Genomic DNA, 21,778 nt, shown 5'->3' on the forward strand with positions numbered 1-21,778 from the left:
AAATAGATGACACTAATTAAAATAGGATGCAAAGATGATGACTTCTGGAGAATATGTCACATCCACACCTACCGGGCAGTTTTTGCCAAGGAGGGTGGAAGGCTTCTGCTCCTGACACTTCCACTCTGCGTCCTGGAACTTCTTCCTTTCTCTGCGGCTCCTCTGCATAAGTCCACCCCCCACATGCTGAGCCCGCCACACACAGCACAGCTCATAATTTTCCTGCTGTCACATTACTTTTCTAGGGACAACAGTGAGAGTCCTCCTTTTCCTGATAATGCTCCGCTTTGGAGAGTTTACTATAATTACCCCCTCATCTCCTTTGAGCTCCCTCCTCACACCCCCTTCCTCAGCTGCAAGGAATTTTACTCATATCCAGGGGCAGGATTTCCCTACATTGTTCCCCGGAGATTATTTTCTCCCTCCCAAAGTTGTCCTCCACTTATTCTTCCTATTCCATGTCATCCGCCCGTTTGCCTTCCTTTCCTCCCCACCTCTGCCTCTAGTGCACATGCAGTACAAACCTCCAGCACTTCCAATGTGGATAAACCTGCTGGTTATGACAACCCAAGTTCAATCACCAAATAAAACTCTTACTTTTTTTTTTTTTTTTTTCCCTGCTGCCGGGCTGCATTTCCCCTCTGGCCGTTGCCTCCTTTAATTATAGGAGCTATATTTCTTCCCCGGGAGACAGTCAAGGGGATTTTTGGTTGGAAACTCGTTTCTGCTGAGTTATTTTGCAGCCACGACCAGTGAGTGAGTGGCCGGTACCCAGAGGCTTTGAGTGAAGTGCAGATTGAGACATATCGAGTTCCCTCTAAAAGGATCATTTCATGTGGGAGGTTGGACACAAAGTTTGCACTCGTGACTGGCATTCCAGTGAGAGACATGCATATTTTAAAACAACAAAGCAAGCTAGATAGAAGGCTTAGGCGAGGGGGGGGGACTTGGAAAGAAGTTACTAAGTGACAAACATCTGTCAACATGGGATAATTTGTACCCTCCAATGTAAAACTATCTGCCTGGTTTGATGGAGTTCAAGGCACAGGACCTAGGAGAGCAAGTGGAGACGTATTTATCCCTGATGAAATAGGGTTAAAAGACACTTTTCCCAAATTATGTGTAAGGTGATTAAAACTTCATGAATGAGCATAATTTCAAGATGTTTCTTAGAATAGTGGAGGCCTCTAAAATTGCATCTTATCTGATAACACAAAATTAGATCTTACTTTTGAAAGATTTTTTTTTATTTTAAAAAAACAACAGTAATAAATTAACGAGAGAGATGTTTATAATAAAACATACTGTCACCAGGCAGAAGAAAGAAGAGGGAGAAAATGCTCAAACAACCTTTGGTTGCTAGATTCTAGAAATCTTTAACTAAAAGTACCAGCTTTCCATGTGTGTGTAAGCCAAACATATAAACATCCACCTCTCTGCGTGTCAACAAGGAGAAATGGCAAAATATTTCCAGAGAATTTTCTCTCTCATTTTAAGCTGAGTTTCAACAAGCATATTACACTCTGAGAGAGAAAAGTTTGAAGAAGTTCCTACTTGAGAGGGAAGTTTTAAAAAAGCAAAGTGAAAGATCAGGCAAAATCCTGGAAAGTCCTTTTTAATGCCCGGAATCTCCAACAACCACATGGAAGTTCAGGCTCCAGCTTCTACCGAGAAATCTTTTTCTCCTCCAGATCTGAAGACAAAAGGACAGGAGGCCTGGTGGTGAGCGGGATATCTCTGTTAGTTGTCAGCGCAGGTCCATGGGTTAGGAATGCTAATGAGCTTCTTGGCCAGCTGAAGACTTGCTTCTCTTTTGCGCACTCTGACGCTCACTAGGGCTCCTGCTTGCCGGCTGACAGGCACACAGACAGAGCCTCTTCTTACGGCCCTGTCTCTCTCCTTTTTCCTCTGAGCGCAGAGATCGATCGCTGACCCACAGTTGGGCCAACGCTTTATTTATCTGGCTGCGCAATGATATTATCAGCCTTAAACGTTATATACAGCAAATGTCTTCCTAAATCAACACAATAGGATAGCTTACTGAGACCAGCCTGGTCTGTCTTAAAGAAATCTCTCTCTCTCTCTCTGTCTCTCTCTTTCTCTCTCTCCCCCCCCCCATCTCTTCCTCACCTCTGACGACCCCCTCCCTCCCAGGCACCCCTACCCCTTCCTGTCTTTACAATTGGGGGTATTTTATATGCAGCACTTGGGGATTTGGTCCCTTGCTCTCAGCTGGGTGGAAGGAGGCCTTAGCAGACTGGGAGTGGATAGACACCATTATCATCCACCCATCCCCGAGATCCCCATCAGGGCTTCCCTTGCCAGCCCGGTCCAACTGCCCAGATCCACTCTATTCACATGATCCTCATTTCTCAAAATTGGGGTAGAAGAGAAGGTGAGCGGTGGAGAATCGAGTGTGCAACCTTGCACCGTGTTAATTGTTTTCTTTCCCCTCAATTACATTCATAAACCTATTTTCTGCATTGCATGTTATTTCTTTGTGCTTCAAAATTGAAACCACGTGCAGCCTTCTCCCCTCCGCACACACAATAAATGCACTACCCCCTCCCCCAACCCATCACACAACTATTTACATGTTGGTTACTCACTCTGCACTCCGGCCTGGGAAGAAGAAATTGGCCCCAAGAGACTAGGTGGGGTTTTTGTGAAAGCATCTCTCAAATCCGTATATCAGGCCCCATCTCCGAGAGAAGCTCCGAAAGAAGCTCCTGGACTCCCCTCCGGTGACTCTCCCACCCCTTCCTCGCACAGGTGGTTGCTGCTAACTCTAGCAGAACGAGCAGCAGCGGCGAGGCTATCCAGAAAGAAGGGCAGGTCCACAGTGTCCGGCTAGGCCCACCCGCTGCCTGCCTGGCACCCTTGTGGGCCGACCGCCTGGGTAAGCGGTGGTCGCCAGTGCGCCTCTGCTGCCCCTTGGTCCAGGCATCTAGGGCGTAGCAGAAGCCCCACAGGGAGCAGCAGCTTTCCGGGAGCATTACAGACCCAGGTCCTCCCAGGCAAAAAAAGTCCCACCATAAATAAATAAATAAATAAATAAATAAACTCCAAAGGGGGGAGGGGGAGTTGGAAAATGGATTCGCTGACAAGGAGAGATAATAAATGAGAGGCGCTTTCAGATAGATATCTCAGACGTGAAATTGCGCCCAGCTGGTTGTGTAAGCAAACAAATAGTTTCATGTTAGGAACTCTCAACTTGTGGCTTGATGAATAGAACACGACAGAGGTAAATGGGTCTTTAACTCATTTAGGAATACAACTCTTTGGCTTTCCAAGTAAAAGGCCCCGTGACGCCACAGATCCTGAGCAGACCCTCTAACAAGACTTTTATTAGTTCCCACTTGTGTCTCCCTCCATTCCCTCCCCATGCTACTGTCCCGTGTCTCTCGTTTGCAAGACATTCAGGTGATTTGTTCTGAGAAATGGAGGAGCTGGTCAGAGGTGATGTGCCACTGTTGGAGATATGAGGGCTGCCTGTGAGTGGAGGAGGAGGACTTTTTTAGAATAAACTTTTTGCATGCTTCAAGCAGAGGCGCTCAGGTGGGTTGGGACAGAGATTCCAGATCCCCAGTGGCTCAGATGTAAAGTTGGGCAGTGCGGCCTCAGAGAGAAGACCCAGCCCCTTTAAGGCCAAAGAACAGGAGACAGACCCAATGGAGGGGTAGTCTGGAAAGCCAGGGTTGTCCTGGTGACCGGAGGAACCCCCATAACCCAGCTCAGCGCTTGTGAGGGCAAAGGTCACAAGTAAACTCCCTCACACCAGGCCTTGTCCCTGAGAGGAAGCGATGCTGCAGCCTGTTCTCTAGAGGTTCCCAGAAAAGAGCACGTCCCTGAGATGGCCTTTTTGATGTTTTCAGCAAAGCTGTGGATAAAGTAGTTTAAACCGACTTCAAAGCTTTTACCATTCTCAGTCCCCCAGCAAGTGTTGGGGTTCGAAAAGGGGACGTTTGACTTTCATATGTCACAGTTAATTTCAAGAGGGAATTTACCTTGCATAGACTACTCTCCAACTAAGGTGTATTTTCTCTGACCCTGGGGAACCCATCAGTTCTACCTAGTCCAGTTAGCCCAGCCCTGCTCTCCCAAATCCTTTAGGGCTGCAGCACCCTGGCTGGCTGGCCAAGGAGGGGCTGCACCCCCAACATGAACTTGTGACCTACACCTGCCTGTGGCCTCATGCTGGGTTTCTAAAGCTGTCCCTGGTGCTTAGCTCCATGGCAGGCTCATTGCTCAGGGGCCTCAAGAAGGCCACCCACGCAGAGGAAACTCCCACTGGCTCCACATCGCCTTCTGCCAGTGACTCCTAGGCTTGCAGAGGCACAGGACACTGAGCAGGGACATCTGAACTGAAGCTGCCCCTTAGCACTGCCAGGAAGTCCCAGGTGGTGGTTACTGGTCACTGGGGCCATGGGAGACTGTGGGTTGCCTGGAGTGGAGAGGCTGCTTCCTTGTTGCTAGAAGATTCAAACACCTCTCAGCTCCTAAATCTTCCCTGAGTTCCAGTACATTCATGAATTCCAACTGTGCTTCTGAGCATGGAAAACAGGGGTTTTCGAACAGCCCAAGAGTCCCTGACAGACTCCTTCTCACACACAGAGACCTCTGAGGATGACCATGTGTACCCCTGGCAGGTACTAACTCAACCACCTAGGAAGTCAGCAGAAGAGAAACTCACTGCTTACTGTGCTCAGAGGGGTCACCTAGCAAAAGCACTAGAGTGGAACACTTTTTGCTCTTCCTTTTCCATCAGTGCCAGCATGTGAGGGAGTCAGTGAAGCTACAGAAAGGCTGACTCTTCTCCTTACTCTGTTCTCTTCAGCAAGGCGCCCCCCTTGGGTCCAGGCTTAGAAAGTTTCTTAAGCTGTGGACAAGCTCTGGGCCCATTAGACAAGGGCCATGTTACCAACCACTGTCACCTGCAGACATCAGAGCAAGAACTGTACATATCCTAACCTCGGCCCGGGCCAGTCCCCGCACTGGGTGCTTTGTGCTTGGGCCTCCATATTGAACTTAATTGAAAAATACATTTTCAGCCCACAAAAATGTTTATCTGTTTTCATCAGAGGGATCACACTGTAATGAATATATTTACATCTCATTTCAAGAAAGGAAAGATCTGTGAGCCCTGGGATGCAGCTCCGCTCCCTTCCCCCTCCATGTCCCAGCTGCTGTCCACCTCACCCCAACCCCCTCACTTGGTAAGAGGGCAACAGAGGAGGGATCCAGGAAACTTCCTAAGAAGTAGTCAGGGATTTATATGACCTCTAGCCACACCCCTTCTGCTTGGGTGCCCCAACCTGCAGGCAAGTCAGGCTAAGCCCAAAGATGACAGCCCAGGGTGGGGTAGAAAGGATGAGTCCAGAGCAGGGTGGGACCTGCAAGGAGGCAGGAAGGACCCAGTGGTCCAAGGAGCTCACATCTCACACACTCTACCTGCCTGGTTACCCTAGAACTCAGGCGGGTCCCCCGGCAGGCTGGCTAGAAATACTGGGCTTGCAAGGGCAGTTCCACAGAGAGCTAGGCAAGCCCCTGCTGCTACACTGCACCCAGAATACTAAAACCTCAAGCTGGTTGGAGTGTGGAAGCTTGTTAATGCAATTTTAAAGTATCTGTGTTGAGGGGGAGGGGCGGGGTGCTGAAGGGGTGCCTGGAGACTTCTAGACAACAAATTGAAAGAACTTTGCTAATGACTTCTGAAAATGAAGCTCTTGCCTCATCCAGGTCTGTCTGGGGCAAGGGGAGGGGGAGGAGGTGAGAGGTGTTATTTAAAAGATCTGGCTTTATTAATACCTTAAGAAAAAGCTCCCTTGGCAGCCCCAACTGAGATCCTATAAAACATTCATGCTCCGAAAGCTGTTACAGAGAGCAGCGCCCCACACACCCAAAGAAAGGCCTCAGCAGGAGGTTTCTGCACTGAAAGGGCCATAGGACCTGAAGCTACTTGAAAGAACCTATTCCAGTCTAGCTCCTCCACTCCCAGGTTCCAGGATCAACCCCAACTTAGTTTGAGCATCCTTAGGAGCAAAGAGCAAACCACAATAGCCAGTAGCTCTTCAGTGAACCATAAGGGGGTACAGAGCCAGGGCTCACAGCACTGAGGATCCTACGCATGTTTTCCAGAGCTGGGCAGAGGCTGGACCCTCTAGTCACAAGAGCTGCAAAGGGGCATCTAAGGGGCCCTGTGCCTTCCCTAATCCCCATGTATTATGCTCCATGGCTCTCTTCAGCCTCTCCAGCCAGGCAAGTCTCCCACCTGGGTCACTGAAACAACTAAGCCCTGAGAATCATCCCCTCCTCCCCTTTCCACCCCCCAGTTTGCCCCAGCCTGGGGCCCAGCTGTGAGCAGGGTCACCGAAACCCACAAGGTCACCATGACTGCTGCCAGCAACCAAGATGCCCTGTCCTCCCCACCCACCCTGGCCACACAGTGTCTGGCCCTCCGAATTTAGAAAATTCGGAGCGATTTGGTTTGAGAAAGTAAATCCAGCCAACTTGGTAGTGGACCTTAAAGGTTCCCCCTCAAAAACCCCTACTCTAATAATCATTGGAGTGGAAATTAACTGGTGGGTTCTCTTGCACTGATGACATCTGTCAAGCAACCAGACACGTGGGTTTTGCTAAATTCTTTTATTTTTGTTTAAATTTTCACTTCGATTTTAATTCTTGAAGAACAGCCTTGACAACATATATCGCACTCATTATAAGAAGCAAAGGGTTATATCAAAAATTATTAGTATAGAATCACAGGAAATCTGGTTTGGAACCAGAAAAAAATACAAAACAGATATAGATACATAGACACAGGACAATTTTTTATAATTATTTGGAAAATGTTATTTTCCCCTAATTCTTGTTTCCTTTTTTATGTGCATACGATGTTTAAATTTTACAAAAAATGAAAATAAAGACTAGTATTTTACAAAATGAATAACAATGTTTGGGTGTGTGTGTTTCTACATAGGATTCAGTCCACTTTCAAGTGTGTTTTCTGTACAGAATATATCCACATCCGTCCACAATAAATCCTGGAAGGTCCATTAGTCTCCTTCTGTTTTATTAAAATTCTCATGGTCCTCTCTTCCAAAAATTTGTTTGTTTGTTTATTTTTCACACCAGACACAAGGTCCTTTTTCTTTCCTTTCCAACGTGTTCACAGATCTGATCCTAAAAGAGTCTCTTTTTCTCCCGATTTGGAGCTCAGCTTGCACTTCTGCAGGGTGGGCTGCTCCTTGTCCTCCCAGCCCTCCCCCCCCACCCCCTGCCCAGCCTGGCAGGCTGTACCCTGCATCAGCAGCCCGGAGTCCCCAAGGCTTTACAGTCCATGGCCCCCACTGGTCCTCTGAGTCTCTAGGGAAGCGGGAGCAGGTGGGAAGCGCCCAAGGTCTAGGAGCACTGGATGGACATGTAAGGCCAGTTGAAGCTGCTCCCAGACAGTAACATATCACGGATGAGAGTTTCGATTGGGGTTTTACCTACCAAACGGACGAAGAAGAGCTGCTCGATGACCGAGGAGGACACGGTGCGCAAGGAGGGCAGTCGCAGCAGCAGTTTCCCGAATCGGCTGGGCTGGTTCGGGTACTGGCTCCTCACGTACTCCTCCAGGGCGCACTGCGACTTCTCCTGCAGGCTCTCGATGTGGGCAGCGTCCGACAGGCCACAGGCATCTGCCCGAGCAGCCAGGGAAGGAGAGACAGGGAAGGGGCAAACTGTTAGGCCATCGAACAGCAAAAGCACAAACAATCAGCCATTAAAATTGTTGTTCAAGGAAAGAGAAAGAGAGAGAGAGAGAGAGAGAGAGAGAGAGAAGAAGAAGAAGAAGAAGCAGAAGCAGAAGAAGAAGAAGAAGAAGAAGAAGAAGAAGAAGAAGAAGAAGAAGAAGAAGAAGAAGAAGAAGAAGAAAGAAATCCTCCCCTCCATGCCTCCTCACTCCTTCACCACTCGCTTCCCCCAGCCCCCAATACAAACAAAAATAAATCAAACCCCCACCAAGCCTAGGGGAGCTGGAGAGAGCAGCACACATATGCAGAGACAGCAACCCCTCTAGTCCCTTTGTTTTTCCTCTTTCACCTTTGGATTAAATAATGTACGATGCTGGGGCCATGTGTGCTGTGCATAGCAACCTGTCCTCCGCCTGCAGGGGAGCATCTTTCCACTGTGCTCATTAAAGGGAGGACTTTTGCCCCCTTTACCCCTGATTTTGGGGTGCTGGGGAGCTCTGAAGAAATATGCAGCCCGGGGGGCAGTTCTTAAAGGCTTCTTGGAATCTCCCTGTCAAACCCAATGACCCCAACCAGAAATCACAAGAACCTGGATGTGTAGTGAACGAACACATGGGAGGTGTAAGAAATCAGGGTCTGGCAGTGCCTGGAATCAGATCAAGCCCATGCTTTAGCAATATTACTATCTATGCAAGCAAGAACTCTGCAGCAAATCCTTGGTGATGGTGTACATTTCTATCTGTGCTTTAGATCAAGTAATTGAAAATTGGTCACATCTCTGTAAGCTGTATAATAATCAGGAGGAATATGGCTCAGTTACTTCAGGCTGCAGAAAGGAGACATCTTCAGTGATCAGACACAAAGCTGGGGCTAGAGGCAGCTGCTGCTGCTGCTTCAGAACTGGGGCGTGGGGAGTTGAGGGGGGCTTTGGGGGAGAAACTGTTTCCTATGGCAGGACCAAGGGGGGGGGAAGGCACCTCCACACAATGACAGCATCTTAAAACCTGTCTGTTTACCTCACATCAACCAGGGCTTGGTGTCCTCCGTCTCCTAAAAATATTTCAAGACAACAGTTTATACTATATCAACTAACTAAAGGCACGCAAATGGAGGGGAAGGGGAAATCAGAGGGATGGAGGGAAGGCTTCCTTTCCTGGTTCAAATACCAGTGTTGCTTCTGATATTAATAATAAATATTTTAAAAACACGAAGATCACAGAGGAGCCCTTAGCCAGTCAGGAGGTTGACTAGAGATCAAAGGTAGTGTTGGCTAATATATAGATTGGGGAGGAAATTCATGCATGGCAATGCCCCCAAAAGGACATTATATAATTGAGAATGAGCAAATATGACCCCAAGAAGAAACAGCAAATGATTCAAAGCGAAAACTGTGTCTGCTGAGTTTCTGAGTTTTATGTCTTCATGTTTCAAGAACTGGGATTTACAAAGCATGCTCACACCTTCATCTATAAGGCGATGGCCTCAAGCAAAAATACAAATAAAACTAGTGATAATTCAGGAACTTCTGAGGCAACACTCCTTTGACCCCCGATACAGACTGGGTTCCTCTCAGATGTCTAATTACTCCAGTAAGCCGCTTGGGTGTATCCACCCTGGTCTGACTTGGGAAGCCAGTGAGATTTTTATGGCTAACAGGGTGAGGGCAGAGCACATTATGGCTTCGCTGCTTAGAGAGGGGACCATGAGGTTTGCCCGTGACCCTACTTGATAACCTGGCCCCACTGAAAGGCCACCACGCAGCCTCATATTTACATATATCTTGTTTTACATGCAGTATCTGCCCAGTATGCCATGGGATTCTTTACAGCCTCAGACAATGCAATATGAAAAGGACCCACTGATATCCCAGCAGACATCTTAAAAGACCCATATGGCATCCCCTCGGGTCCGTAAAATATTTATCTGATATTTATGATGAGGGACCCCAGATTGCAAGGTCACTACCCTTCTCCCAGCCCATGTCTCTCCTAGTCTCTCCTACTCCAAGGGGAAGAAGCCCAGGACAGGCAGGTTTGTGCTGGCTACTTAGATTTCTCTCCTGTGAAGGCAGAATGCCTAGAGCTGGGCCTGTCTGCCAGGTGCCAGGGCAGCCCTGTGCCTTTCCTCCTGCAGGAGTCCTAGTTCCGGCCTGGCTTCCCACGCTAGATTTTTATTCCCACTCTGGATATTGCTGTAACAGGATTCCTCCGATTGTGGACAGACAGCCTGAGCTCTCAGATCGATTGGGTGGTAGTAGTAGCAAAGCTAGTTGAGCAGGGGGTGCAATGCAGTACATATTTACACTCCATGAGTTATACCCTAGATAAGAAAAGGAGGCAGAATGTGCAAAATCCATGTCTCGCTTTTTATATGGTGGTGTCAATGTGGGAACCCTCGATATTTCTTCTACAGTATATGGAAAAGAAATTATGTAAATAAATAACCATTACTACTCAGGCCCTCCCGGCTTAGCCTTTGTAGTGCAGAGAATGTATTTCATGTTGTGCATTCAGAAGAGTTTAGTGTTCAGGAAATATAGATGTAATCAGCTGCCATAACTAGAAATCAAAGTTATTATTGTGCTGAAAATGGATTTATTGTATTTATGTTAACTAGATGGCTCCTTTCAGGGAAGGTCTCATTTATTTGAGGGAATATTTAGTATTATGAATTAATGAATTTTTTTTTAAAGTAAGTTCAGGTCATGACCTAGTCCTTGGATGCTGTCCAGAATATTAAGGATTAAACATACCATCCGGAGGCCAAATGTGAAAACCACCACAGGGAACCCCTGTGCCAGCTTCAAATACTTAGCGAGAGCAAACCTCCTTGGACAATATGTCTAAAACTGTCTTTTCCATCATTCAAAGTTCGCTTAAAAGTTGGATGACTTTGAGAAGGCTTCCCATGAATTCCCTTCTGGCTAGCAATCAAAACAAGTTTAGTCAAAAGTGGAAATGTGTTGTATGGAGGAGAGGGGTGAATTACAACTGACAGCTCTATTTCCATTTTCAGATATTCTGTTTGCACTTTTCCAACAAAATAATGCTATTGTTCACCTCCCTTGTACCTTGAAGACTTGGTTCAAGAAGCTTCTCTGGGAAAACTTTTTTTTTTTAAAGCAACACTTCTCACAGGGCTGCTTCAGGATGGCAGGTTGAAAGAAAAGCACACACAATTCCACAATCTTCCCTGCAGCCTGCACAGTCCTTGCCTCTTTCTGGTAAAGGGTGTGAAACCAGAAAATCAAGGGGGCTCACAGAACCTTAGGAGGGCCAAGGAAGAGGGAGGGGACACCTTTCTGGAGAAGACCTCTGTCCAGCTCCATGTCACATTTCTGCTTCAAGACACTTCACTGGATGAGATTTTAAAACCCCAGCTTCCCTGACACTGGCTTGCTTCCTGATTAATTTGGCTAAAGAGCAGGGTAGGGGAGAGCCAGCCAGGCCCCAGGCCTGCCAGAGCTAGAGCAGCCGGGTTGCTGCTTCCCAGGCTCTTTGTCACTTCTAAAAAACACGTTTCCATCAAGAAGACTTATTAAGATAAAATGCATTCAAACACCGAGGAGGCTATTCAATAAATCTTCCATTTGTTTTAAGATTCACACTTTATCCTCTTGCAAAGACCAACTCCTTCTCCTACTAGCAGCCCTGCATTTGCACTGAAACTAAAAGGGGGGCAGTCCAAGTCCAGGGCCCTGGCCACCCTGCATACAAATGAGAGTCTCTTGTCCAAATAAATTATCTGCTGTTCAGATCGATATTAATACTACATTTGCTACATTACAATATTGTGCAAATTTAAGAGTCATTTTAATACAATGTAAATACGATTCTTCACGCATGAAAGCCAAGAAATATTGATAGATTATACCACTGCTTACTGTTCAACAAGGCCTTAGGAAAGGGGTTTTGCCATCTCTGCTCAAGAATGGTTTTAATTTGGCCTTTGGAGGTCCTGGCTCTAGGATAGATTTATTAGGATGGCTTATTTGTTCTCTGAACGGAGGAATTAAAAACAATAATACCAATAGCAGTGGTAAAAGTGCAGCTAACTCTACTCACAGTGGGCAAGCCTGGAGACCCAGTCTGGGCAGCTCTGTTCACCACCAGCGTTCTTTCTGGCTTTGTTTATATTTCCCCCCATTACCTGCTGTCCCGGGTGTTTATATGTTTCCCTCTTGCAGGTTACAATAATAAAAGGCGGTCAGTGTTCTCAGAGGCTCAGACCAGAACCTTCAAAGGCAACGTTAATGCACTTTCCTGGAAGTTAATTTGAACCATCTATCATAAGAGAAATTGTTAACGTGCATGTTACTACCGCCTACATTTAATTTGATATTTTTAAGGCACTCTGTTAAATTTCTAGTGTTCATGTGTTTTGCATAGCTATGAGATTTATCTCTAGGCCGAGAATCCTCCCATACTTGCGGGTTCTCCAGGATTGCTTTTGTTTTTTATCTTTCTTGTTTAGATCGAATCCATTTTTTACGACTCTCAATAACCTCAGCAACTGCAAACATGAATGGTTTCCGATAAGGGAAAATCAGGCAGCAATAAAGTGGGATTATTTATGATTTATTTGCGCGTATTCCTGACTCTTTCCAGCTCTCTGTGTGCCTCTCTGTGTCGGGAAACTCATCCAGGGAGCTTGCCACACAGAGGAGAAAGCCACATTCCCACGTTCTGCTGCCTCCTTCCCTCTCCTCCCCCAGACACGCCAAGCTCTGACACACACACGCACACCGTACACACATCCACACCGCACACACGCGCAGCCAGACGGATCCCCAGCCCCGCCGCCCCCCCCACCCTCACCCCCGCCCCAAGCAGACACGCACCCGCCGCGCCGCGGCCCCGCGCGCTGTCCCGGCCGCTAGGCCCGGAGTCTCCCGCCCCCAGCCGCAGCCGCAGCCGCAGCGGCTCCCGCACCGCCGCGAGCCCAAGATGGCAGCGGCGCCGCCGGCCGGGTTCCCGCGCGGTCCGCAGGTCGGGGTCAGGCCCAAGGTCCGGGGAGGGCCCGGCCCGCCGCAGCCGCGCAGCACGGGAGGCCGGGCCCGGGCGGAGCGGGGCCTGCGGGGGTTCCCCGCGCGGCCTGCCCTCCCAGCGCCCGCAGCCTCACCTGACGTGAACAGCACGATGGCTTTGAGGCAGCTATACTCGGCCGAGTCGACGTGAAGCGCCTTGAGCTTCTCCACCTGCTCCTGGAAGATGCGGATGTGGTCCATGAAGGCCACGACGCGGTCGGCGGACATGGGCGAGGCGTGCAGGCCGGCGGCGGCCAGCAAGGGCGCCACGTGCAGCGGCATGGAGCACTGGGCCGCGTTGAGCACGAACAGCTCGCTCCAGGTGAGGCGTAGCAGAGACACCTGGTCGGTGATCTGCAGGTCCGGGAAGAAGGGGATGTTGCGGGCCCACTCGACGGCGCTGAAGAGCAGACGCGCGGCCAGCTCGCAGATGTTCTCGATGCCCATGATGTTGTTGGGCTGCATGCATTGGCTGCCGTAGCGCGACGTGGGGTAGGGTTCCGCGCGCAGCAGCAGCGAGATGTAGCCGGACAGGTAGCAGTGGCCGTTGAGGGGGTCCCCGTTGGTGAGTGCGTATTGGCCTGGATTGGGTTGGGTTGGAGGCATTCTTCCTCGCTGAACCGCTGACAAAAAGAAAGAGAGAAAAGAGGCAATGTGCATCCAGGGGGCTTGCGAACATCCCTGCGCCCGCAGCACACCCGACACAATGCAGAGGCTCTTCCCGCAGCCACTCGCGCCCTGCGCTCGCTCTCACTCACAGCCCACAGCGGGAGGAAGTCTGGGGAGAGGCCCTCCAGCTCCCAGGCTCCACAGATGCAGCCATCGCCTGCACCCCTGGCCACCCAGCCCTGCCCAAACTAGGCCTGACTGAAGGGCCCCCCTGCCCGTCGTGGCCAATAAAGTGCCACCCAAAGCCTCCACTACCAAGGAGGAACACACCGGTTAGTGAAACCCCACTCACCCCTCCAGAATGAAACAAATCAGGGTTAAAAAAAAAAATAGACAAAACCGGAGAAAGGTGGTAGTTCTAGGCAAATGCCTAGCTACCCTTCATTTGCCAAAGAAGCAGCGTTTTGCTTGAAACATTTACACATTCTCTAAAAATGCTATAGGGTTATTCTTAAAATAGATCCAAGTTACATACCCTACTAGCCACTTATAACTTCTGAATAGAAAACAAGTATCCTGCACCTCTCCCCATCCCCTCCTCCCCATCGCCCCAGCACAAAGTTCTCACTGTTAAAAGCAACAGAAAATTGAAAAATTTCAAGAAAAAAGTTGAACTTACAGTAGCCAAACATTATTGTAAAAAGTGGGAAATAAAATTAATGTCTGTCCTGCGTGGTGCCACTGCAACCTGCAGCCAGCTTTTGCCCAGTGAATGCACGAGCTTGCAACTGCAAAAACACTGGATTCATTAACCATCTGAATGCAAAACGTAAGCATGCTTTGAGTTCTTAAAGCTGACCAAAGTTTTTTTTTTTTTAATGTGTATGTTTTACTTCAACAGTGCCAGCGTTTTAAATTGCCATGTAAACAAAGACAACTTTAGGAAAAGTTAGGGCTCCTGAATTCTCCCCCCAACAAATTAATATAGATATGTCCACGTACAGGTAGCTGTCTTATTTCAGGTTGTGCACTATTTTCTTAAGTTTGCTTTGATTCTAATTTTAATGCAATCCCCAATGCAATTTAAGCTCTTGAAACATAATGGCTAGAATACTCTTTTCTAATTATAGTTTTGAACTTGGCAGTTATTTTTCAATTAAATGAGAGCACAATTCAAAGTTTTTTTTTTTTTTCAGATGCCTACAAAATCTCCCTGGAGCTAGAAATGAAGTTGTCATATTTGCCTGCTCCTTGAGATCTGAAGGAATTCAATTTCTTTTCTTGTGGCATTTAAAATATAATTTTAAAGTCAATTACAAGAAGGAGTAATCTGCAGTCTGCAGAATTGACTGGTTCACTCATTTGAGTATAAGACATCTCTAATGATTGTCAGAAGATAAACTTTAACTGTAAACGGCTAAATATATTTATACGAAAAGTGCTGCATCTTTTGCCACATGAACATGAAGCATATCTAAATACAACATCAAAAGTTGTGTTAAAAGAAACCAAACCCATACAACACAGGGATTAAATGATGTGGAAGCTCATGCCAGCTGTAGTCTATGCATTATAGCCAAATCAGAAGGATCGGTAAATGCCGTTGTAAATTGTAATTTGTATGCAGTATTTAAGCAGAGGGTGGAGTTTGATGAAGAAATAAAACGAGTATCATGCTTTAAAAAAATGACAGAACTATGAAAGCACGGTTCAGTCACAAACTTTCCTTTCAAAGTAGAGGGGTGAAAACAAGGCCACAGCTCTGGAGGAGGCGGCCCCAGCTCGGTGAAGAGGAGAGGGAACCAGCGAGCGAACAGGCCAGAAGCCCCCCCTTCCCCCCCTAATTAGACCTACAAGTGCAATAAATCTCACTCCTCTTTTTCCAAGCTAAGCTTCCAAAAGGATGATGCAGCAATGAATCCACGGTTCGGGATACCCCAAGTCCCTGCCCTCCCCCACTTAAAATAAAGGATATGAAGAGATGGAAGGGAAAGTGGAATGCAAAAAAAAAAAAAAAAAAAACCCAACAACAACAAACAAACCACAAAACACAGAAACAGAGTTTTCTGGGGCAAATAAGCACCCCCCTCCCCAAGTTCATGCCAGCACAGCCCCAAGCATCCTCACGCACACGCGGGAAAGAGACACACACCGAGCACATCCAAGACAGAGGAAGGGAGGGGATTTTAAGCCACAGCTCACGATCCCAGGGACACAATCCTGAGCAGGCAGCGGGCGGGGTGGAGGAGCCGAGGACGGGAGCGGAGCGCAGGCCGGGAGGGGGAGGCAGCGGCAGCGAGCTGGGGAGGGCTGGGGGGGGGGCGCCGGGGGAGGAAGGCAGCGGGGACCGGGGAGGCTGGGACGGGCCGGGACCGCAGAGCCCCAGCCCCGCGCGGCAGCCACCCCCGCGGGAGGCCAGGAGAGAGGGCCGGGGAGGCGGGCTAAGCGCAGGGAGAGAAGCAGAGAAGAAATATTCACCTTCCCGCCTCATGCCCACTTTGAGGCACTTCTTGAGGCGGCAGTACTGGCACTGGTTGCGGTGGTGCTGGTCGATGGGACAGTTCCTGTTGGCACGGCATGTGTAAGTTAAGTTCCTGCGGACGCTCCTCTTGAAGAAACTTTTGCAGCCCTCGCAGGTGAACTGGCCGTAGTGCTTGCCGCTCGACTTGTCCCCGCACACCACGCACTCGATGTGCTGCTGGCTCTGGCCCGAGCCGGGCGGGCCCTGGCCCTTGTCCCCCGCCGCGCCGGGGGTGGCGGGCGCGCCGGGCTGGCCCGGGGTCTGCGGAGTGTGCGGCGCGCCGGAGCCCGCCTGCTGCTGCTGCTCGCCCGCGCCGCCGCCGCCGCGGGCCGCCTGCGCTGCGGGGTTGGGGCCGCCGGGGTTGCCCCCGGCCACGTCGTCCTGCGGATCTCGCCAGCTGCTAACTACCATTGCCATATCTTTGGGCCCGGGGAGCGCTGGGGGGAGCCGAGCTGCTCGCCGAGGGCCGCGGGGCGCGCGGGCGCGCTGGGAGGGGAAGGGGAAGGGGGGAGGGGGAGGGGGCGGGGGGCCCGCCGGGCGCCCCGGGGTCGCGGGAGCCGAGCCCGAGCCGGGCACCGGCCGCTGCCTGCGCCGCTGCCGCCGCTGCCGGCGCTACTGCCTCGGCCGCCCCGCTGCCGCCGCGCGCCCGCCCGCCCTGCTGGCGTTTTGTTGTGGTTCCTGCTGTTTTCTTTCTCTCTTTTTGCAGCCCCCCCAGGCTCTCAGGCTCCCCCCCCCGACACCCCTGCTCCCCTCGCCCGCTCCCCCCGCGCTCCGATCCTGGGGGGGCCGCGCTCTCCTTCCCCCCCTCCCCACCCCCCCCAGCCAGCCAGCAAGCTTCCTTCTCTCGCTTTTTTCTTCTTCCCCAAGTTGCAAAATCAGAAATGGCACAGGCGGCAGCCGGGAGCGGCGCGGGGCGCAGCGCCGGGGGCGGCGGGCATGGGCCACGGCGCGCGCACACACTCGCCCTCCGCCTCGCCCGCACCCCCGCGCACTCACACTCGCTCCCGCGCACACGCCCGCTCACCCGCGCCGGGCGCCGGGCCGCCCGCCGGCCGCTCGAGCTACGCGCCGCGCGCCGGCCGGGCCGACATGGAGCAGCCGGCGAGGGCGGCGGCAGCGGCGGGGGAGGCGGGCGCGGCGGGTGCGGCGGGCGCGGCTGCGGGCGCCGCTGGAGCCGCTGGCTCGGCGGCCGCCGCGAGGGCCGCCGGGGCAGGCGCGACCCGCGCCGGGGTCCGGGCTGCGGTCGGGGCCGCGGCGGGAGCGCCGGCCGGGGTGGCCGCGGCCGCCGCCGTCCGGGCGCGAGCCCTCGCCGGACTCGGGGTGCAGGGGGGCGCGGGGCGCGGAGCCGGGCGCGGGACGACGCCGCCGCCGGCCGCGATCAGGGCGCGCTGGAGTCGGGGGGCCAGGTCCAGGGCCGGGCGCGGCCAGCCATCCAGGAGCGCGGCGCGGAGAGCGGGAGCCGCCGGCGGGGACCGCGCACTTTGCTCTTTTTGTTGTGCCGGCGGCGCGGGGCTGGCGGAGCCTTCCTCTTGCGGGAGGTGCCGGCGGGGGAGAAACACACGGGAGGATTCACGCCGGCGACGGATTCACGGCGAAACAGAAAAAATAAAAATCAGAAGAAAAGGAACGGCAAAAAAAAAAAAAAAGCCACAAAAAACCGCGAGAGAGACATCCAAAGTAGGTCGAATAAATAATCCTCTTCTTTTCCTCTTTCTTGCTCCTTCTTCTGCTTCTTCTGCTATAACACACAGAGCTAGTTAAAAAAACCCTGGAGATCGCCCAAAAATGTTCTTTTTTTAGTATTTTAAATAAGTGCTCTTCAGCCGAGAACCAACACCCTCCCTCCCCCAAAAAATCATATATGTATAAAATAACGATAAAAAGAATACGAAGGGGGTGCCTCCTCCTCCCCCCGGTTTTTTTTTTTTTTTTTTTTTTTAAGTTTCGCCCTCTCTTCTGCAGGGATGGAGTAGAGGAGACGAGGAGGAGGGAGAGAAAGCAGAGAAAGAAGAAGAAGAATTCGGGGCAACAACTAATAGAATATGTAAGAAAAGAGAAAGGAGAGAGGGGGAGAGAAGAGAGCCAGTGAGAAAGAGAGAGAAAGAGAGAGCGAGGGAGAGAGAGAGAGAGAGAGAGAGAGAGAGAGGGAGAGAGAGAGACGCGGAGGGAGGGAGGGAGAGAGAGGGAGAGAGAGAGGGAGAGAGAGAGGGAGAGACCCCAAAATTGAATGCGTTGAAACGGGAGGACTCGCAGAGCAATGTTTCCGAAAGGGGGATCTGCGCGAATGTCTGTATATAGTGAACTTTGACACTACTATTGAAACTGACACGTTTCTATGGAGATCGCTGCCTTATATGGAGCTCGTGTCAAGGAGCCAAGAGAAGGGCTGCTGGCAACTGATAATCAAAGGCGACTGACTGGTCAGAGCCCTGAATGGGGGGGAGAGAAAATGGGAGGCTAAGGTTAGCCAAGCCTCCCGCACGCCATTGGCTGGGGAGCCCCTCCCCCCCCTTTTTTTTTCCTTTCTTTCTCCCCCCCCCCCTCAACCTCCTCCCTCCCGGCTACCTACCGGCGGGGCGGCGAGGGGAGGAGAGAGAAAGTCGAGGAGGGGGGGGAGCTTCTGACAAGCGCAATTTACATTGAGATCGCCCTTCGCTGCTATTTACTCTGAGACCTGATTAGTATGGGTCGTCTGTGGTCACACACTCGCACACACTCGCACACACACACACGCATGCACACAAGCATGCACGCACGAACCCCAGAGGGGGGAAGGGGCGGCCGGGGGGGGGGGGAGAGTGTCTTGCAGAGGGTGCAAAGACAATTAGCAAGAAATTATTTTGCTTTCTTCTGAAAAGTTTCAAAAATGAGCTTTTCTGAGCGTGAAGCAAGTGCCATGGAAAACGCGAGGGGCAATTTTAATGGGAAAGTCACCATTTTAAAGATTCATGACATCGACGGGGTTGGGATTGTTTTCTGCTTTCACAGAGAAGTCGAATCCGAGTGTGAATCCAGCTTATTCCAGAACCTCTGAAGAAACAAAGTAGGAGAGAGATTCTGGTTTGGGGGGGTCCAAAGCATATCGTGCTTTTTAAAGGTTTCATCACGACAAAACGCACTCCTGGAATGGGAAGCGAGTGCCACAAAATCAAAGCGAATCAACGGCTCTTATTTATCCCAAGGATGATTTTAAAAATAAACTTTCCAATCGAGCTCATTTTTCCTTCTCAACACCCCCCCCCGCCCCAACCCGGAGTCACCTCAGGCGGTTCCAAACTCTAAACAACGCTTCAATAATTATTAATAAAACAGTAGTAAAACCTCATATTGTTGGGGAGGGGTGAGGAGTGTCGCCAAGTCAGCGTCCCAGGAAAAGAGGAAAGGAGCAGCAAAGGAGACGAAGGGAAGATGAGGGAGATGGGGTCGAGGTGGGGAAGGAGCGAGGTGGGCGAGAATAAGAGGGAGGGGAAACGGGGGGGAGGGAGAGACAGAGAGAGAGAGAGAGAGAGAGAGAGAGAGAGAGAGAGAGAGAGAGAGAGAGAGAGGAGATACACACGCGCCCGCGCGCGCGCGCGCACACACACACACAGACAGACAGACACACACACACACATACACACACTCACACTCACACAGCGAGACCCCGAAACCCGAAGGCGATTGGTCGCGGGAGGAGGGGCGGGCGCGAGAGCGGGTCCCGCCGCGGGGCCTGCAGGAATCGCTGGCTCCGGCTGCCACCTAGCGGACGGGAGCCGCGCCCGGGAGGCGCACGCCCAGGTCCCTCCTCCCCTCCCTGCAGGCAGCCTGTGCTTTTTCTCCAAACGAAGATAGCACTTTGAAAATTCTTTCAATGGGTTTTTTTCCTTGAAAGATCGTACTGGGGGAAAATGATACTTCTATTAGTTACATATTCTCCAATCGCACACTCGCACCCCCCTCGTGTTGAGATCGCTCCCCTAGGCAGGCTCAGGCGGGCGCGGAGAGGCGCAGAGTGACAAAGCCGCGGCTGCCGCTTCGGAGGTGGGAGTCGCGCTCGCCCGCCCGCCCCTCGACTCCCGGAGAGCGTAAAAGTTTGTCTCAGCTTCAGCCTCCGGAGCTCCAACACGCCCTCAGGTAAAGGTGAGATGGGAGTCCATGGCCACGCTGACTTGACCGAGGTAGGGTTTATTTTTAAATATTCGTTCTCACTTTAAAGCTCACCAGGGAGGGGTTGGGGAAGCGCTGGGCGTTTTGGGTGCGTTTTGCGTTTCCTGGGCTCTCCAGCCTGAGTCAGGAGTCGGCGGCCGCTTAGCGACGAGTTAAAGAGCAAAATAAAGGCTTTCCTGTGTCTGCCCCACCGTCCCCCTAGCTCGAATAAAGGAGAGACAGCCTCTGCCCTCCGCCAGTGGCGGCCCATTGTATGCAGTGGATGGCGAAGAGGTTACTGGGGGCGGGTCGGCGCTCCTGGCCCTCGCCCCTCTCCCCAGATTAACGTGCTCCCGTCTTCCTGTCAGTCAAAAGGTGAAACAAACACGATTAAATAACAAAATAAAATAAAGGAAAAAAAAAGAAAAAAAAAGGAGAACAAGTTTTCCCTATAGAAATTTTAAATTTTACTCCCTGTACTGTGCAGAGGCAGGCAGTCGAGGGCAGAGGAAGCAAGCAGAGAGAGGGAGACAGGGAGAAGGAGAGAGAACGTGGGGGGAGAGACAGAGCGATGGAAGCGGAGACGCGAGCAGGAGGCGAGCGGAGACGGGAGCTCCAGGGAGCCGGAGGCCTGCTGGACGCTGGGCTCTCGGGCCCAGCCGCCCTCGGACCCTGGACCGTGTGTCGTGAGCACCAGAAACGAGACTTGCTCTCGACAAGTCCTGCTGCACCAGGCAAGTAACGCAATGGTTTTCGTTTCCTTTGAACTCGGGGTTGGTAATGAATGGGAACTGGCCAGGACGCAGCCTTGGCTCTCACGGCCTCCTCGGACCTGGGCCGCAGTGGCGGCAGGCAGGGCAGGGAGAGAACTTTTCCGCCGGGCCTGCTCCGGAGCAGCCCTCACCTGACCTCGGCTCAGCCGCGGCGCCAAGGCGGGGATCGCGGGCGCTGTGCTGCCCTGGAGCTGAGGATCGTGTCAGCCAAGCGCCAGTCCAAATGCAAACCAGGTCTCCCCCACCTTCCCCTCGCTGCCCCCTATTTACCTCCTTGGCAGGAAAAAGGCTTCCCAGCCTCTAGCGCGGCGGCAGAGGACCGGGATGAGGGAGGGGAGGGGAGGGGAGGCAAGGATTTGCAGGTTTAGCACCCGCACCCCGCCCGCGCTGCTGCGAACCCCGAGCTGCGACGGAGCAGGCTGCGGAGCCCACTGGCCCGGCTGCCTGCGCCTCGCCTGACTGCGGCTAGGGCCTGGCGAGCTCGGTTCCTGCCATCCACCTGCGGGCGCCGTTTGTAACGCGATCCCCTAACGTAACGCGATCGATGGCCGCTTGTTTGATGTGGGCGATAGTGTCAGCGGATTAAAAGGGACACCGAGCAGCTCTCCCCAGTGGAGCACCGGAGGCGGCGGCGACCCGGGAGCACCGATCCGCAGCGCCGCAGCGGAACCAGATTCCTTCTGCCGCGGCTAGGGCGCTGGAGGAAGGAGGGGGTCACTTCCCAGGGGTGCGGACCGAGGGTGTGTGTGAAAGGAAAAGCCTCAATTAAAACCATCAAGAGCTCTTTTCCTCGCGCTGGGCAGGGGCGCGCGTTTGCGTCAGAGGGCGCGCAGGGCGGGCGCGGGGGGCGGGGGGAGACTACGCCGGGGACCTAGGCTGGGGGGCTGGGTGCGCGCGGGAATGAGCCATCCAAACTAGATTGGCCCAGGTCCGGCCCTGCAGCCTAGGGGTGAGGCAAAGCGGGGGAAAAAAGAGATGAGACTCCCCG

General features: G+C 52.0%; 1 protein-coding gene across 1 annotated transcript; it reads right to left on the bottom strand.

Moving 5' to 3' along the window:
- Positions 1 to 7,401: 7,401 nt before the first annotated feature.
- NR2F1 (nuclear receptor subfamily 2 group F member 1) lies at positions 7,402 to 16,368 on the bottom strand (the record flags this gene model as incomplete). The annotated part of the gene is made up of 3 exons (XM_084233260.1): positions 15,850 to 16,368; positions 12,858 to 13,385; positions 7,402 to 7,682 (listed from the first exon to the last, which is right to left on the bottom strand). Exons 1-3 carry the CDS (start codon positions 16,307 to 16,309, stop codon positions 7,402 to 7,404), a joined length of 1,269 nt encoding a protein of 422 aa, XP_084089386.1. The 5' UTR covers positions 16,310 to 16,368.
- Positions 16,369 to 21,778: the final 5,410 nt, after the last annotated feature.

Source organism: Talpa europaea (assembly GCF_964194135.1).
Source record: "Talpa europaea genome assembly, chromosome: 5".
NCBI lineage: Eukaryota > Metazoa > Chordata > Mammalia > Eulipotyphla > Talpidae > Talpa > Talpa europaea.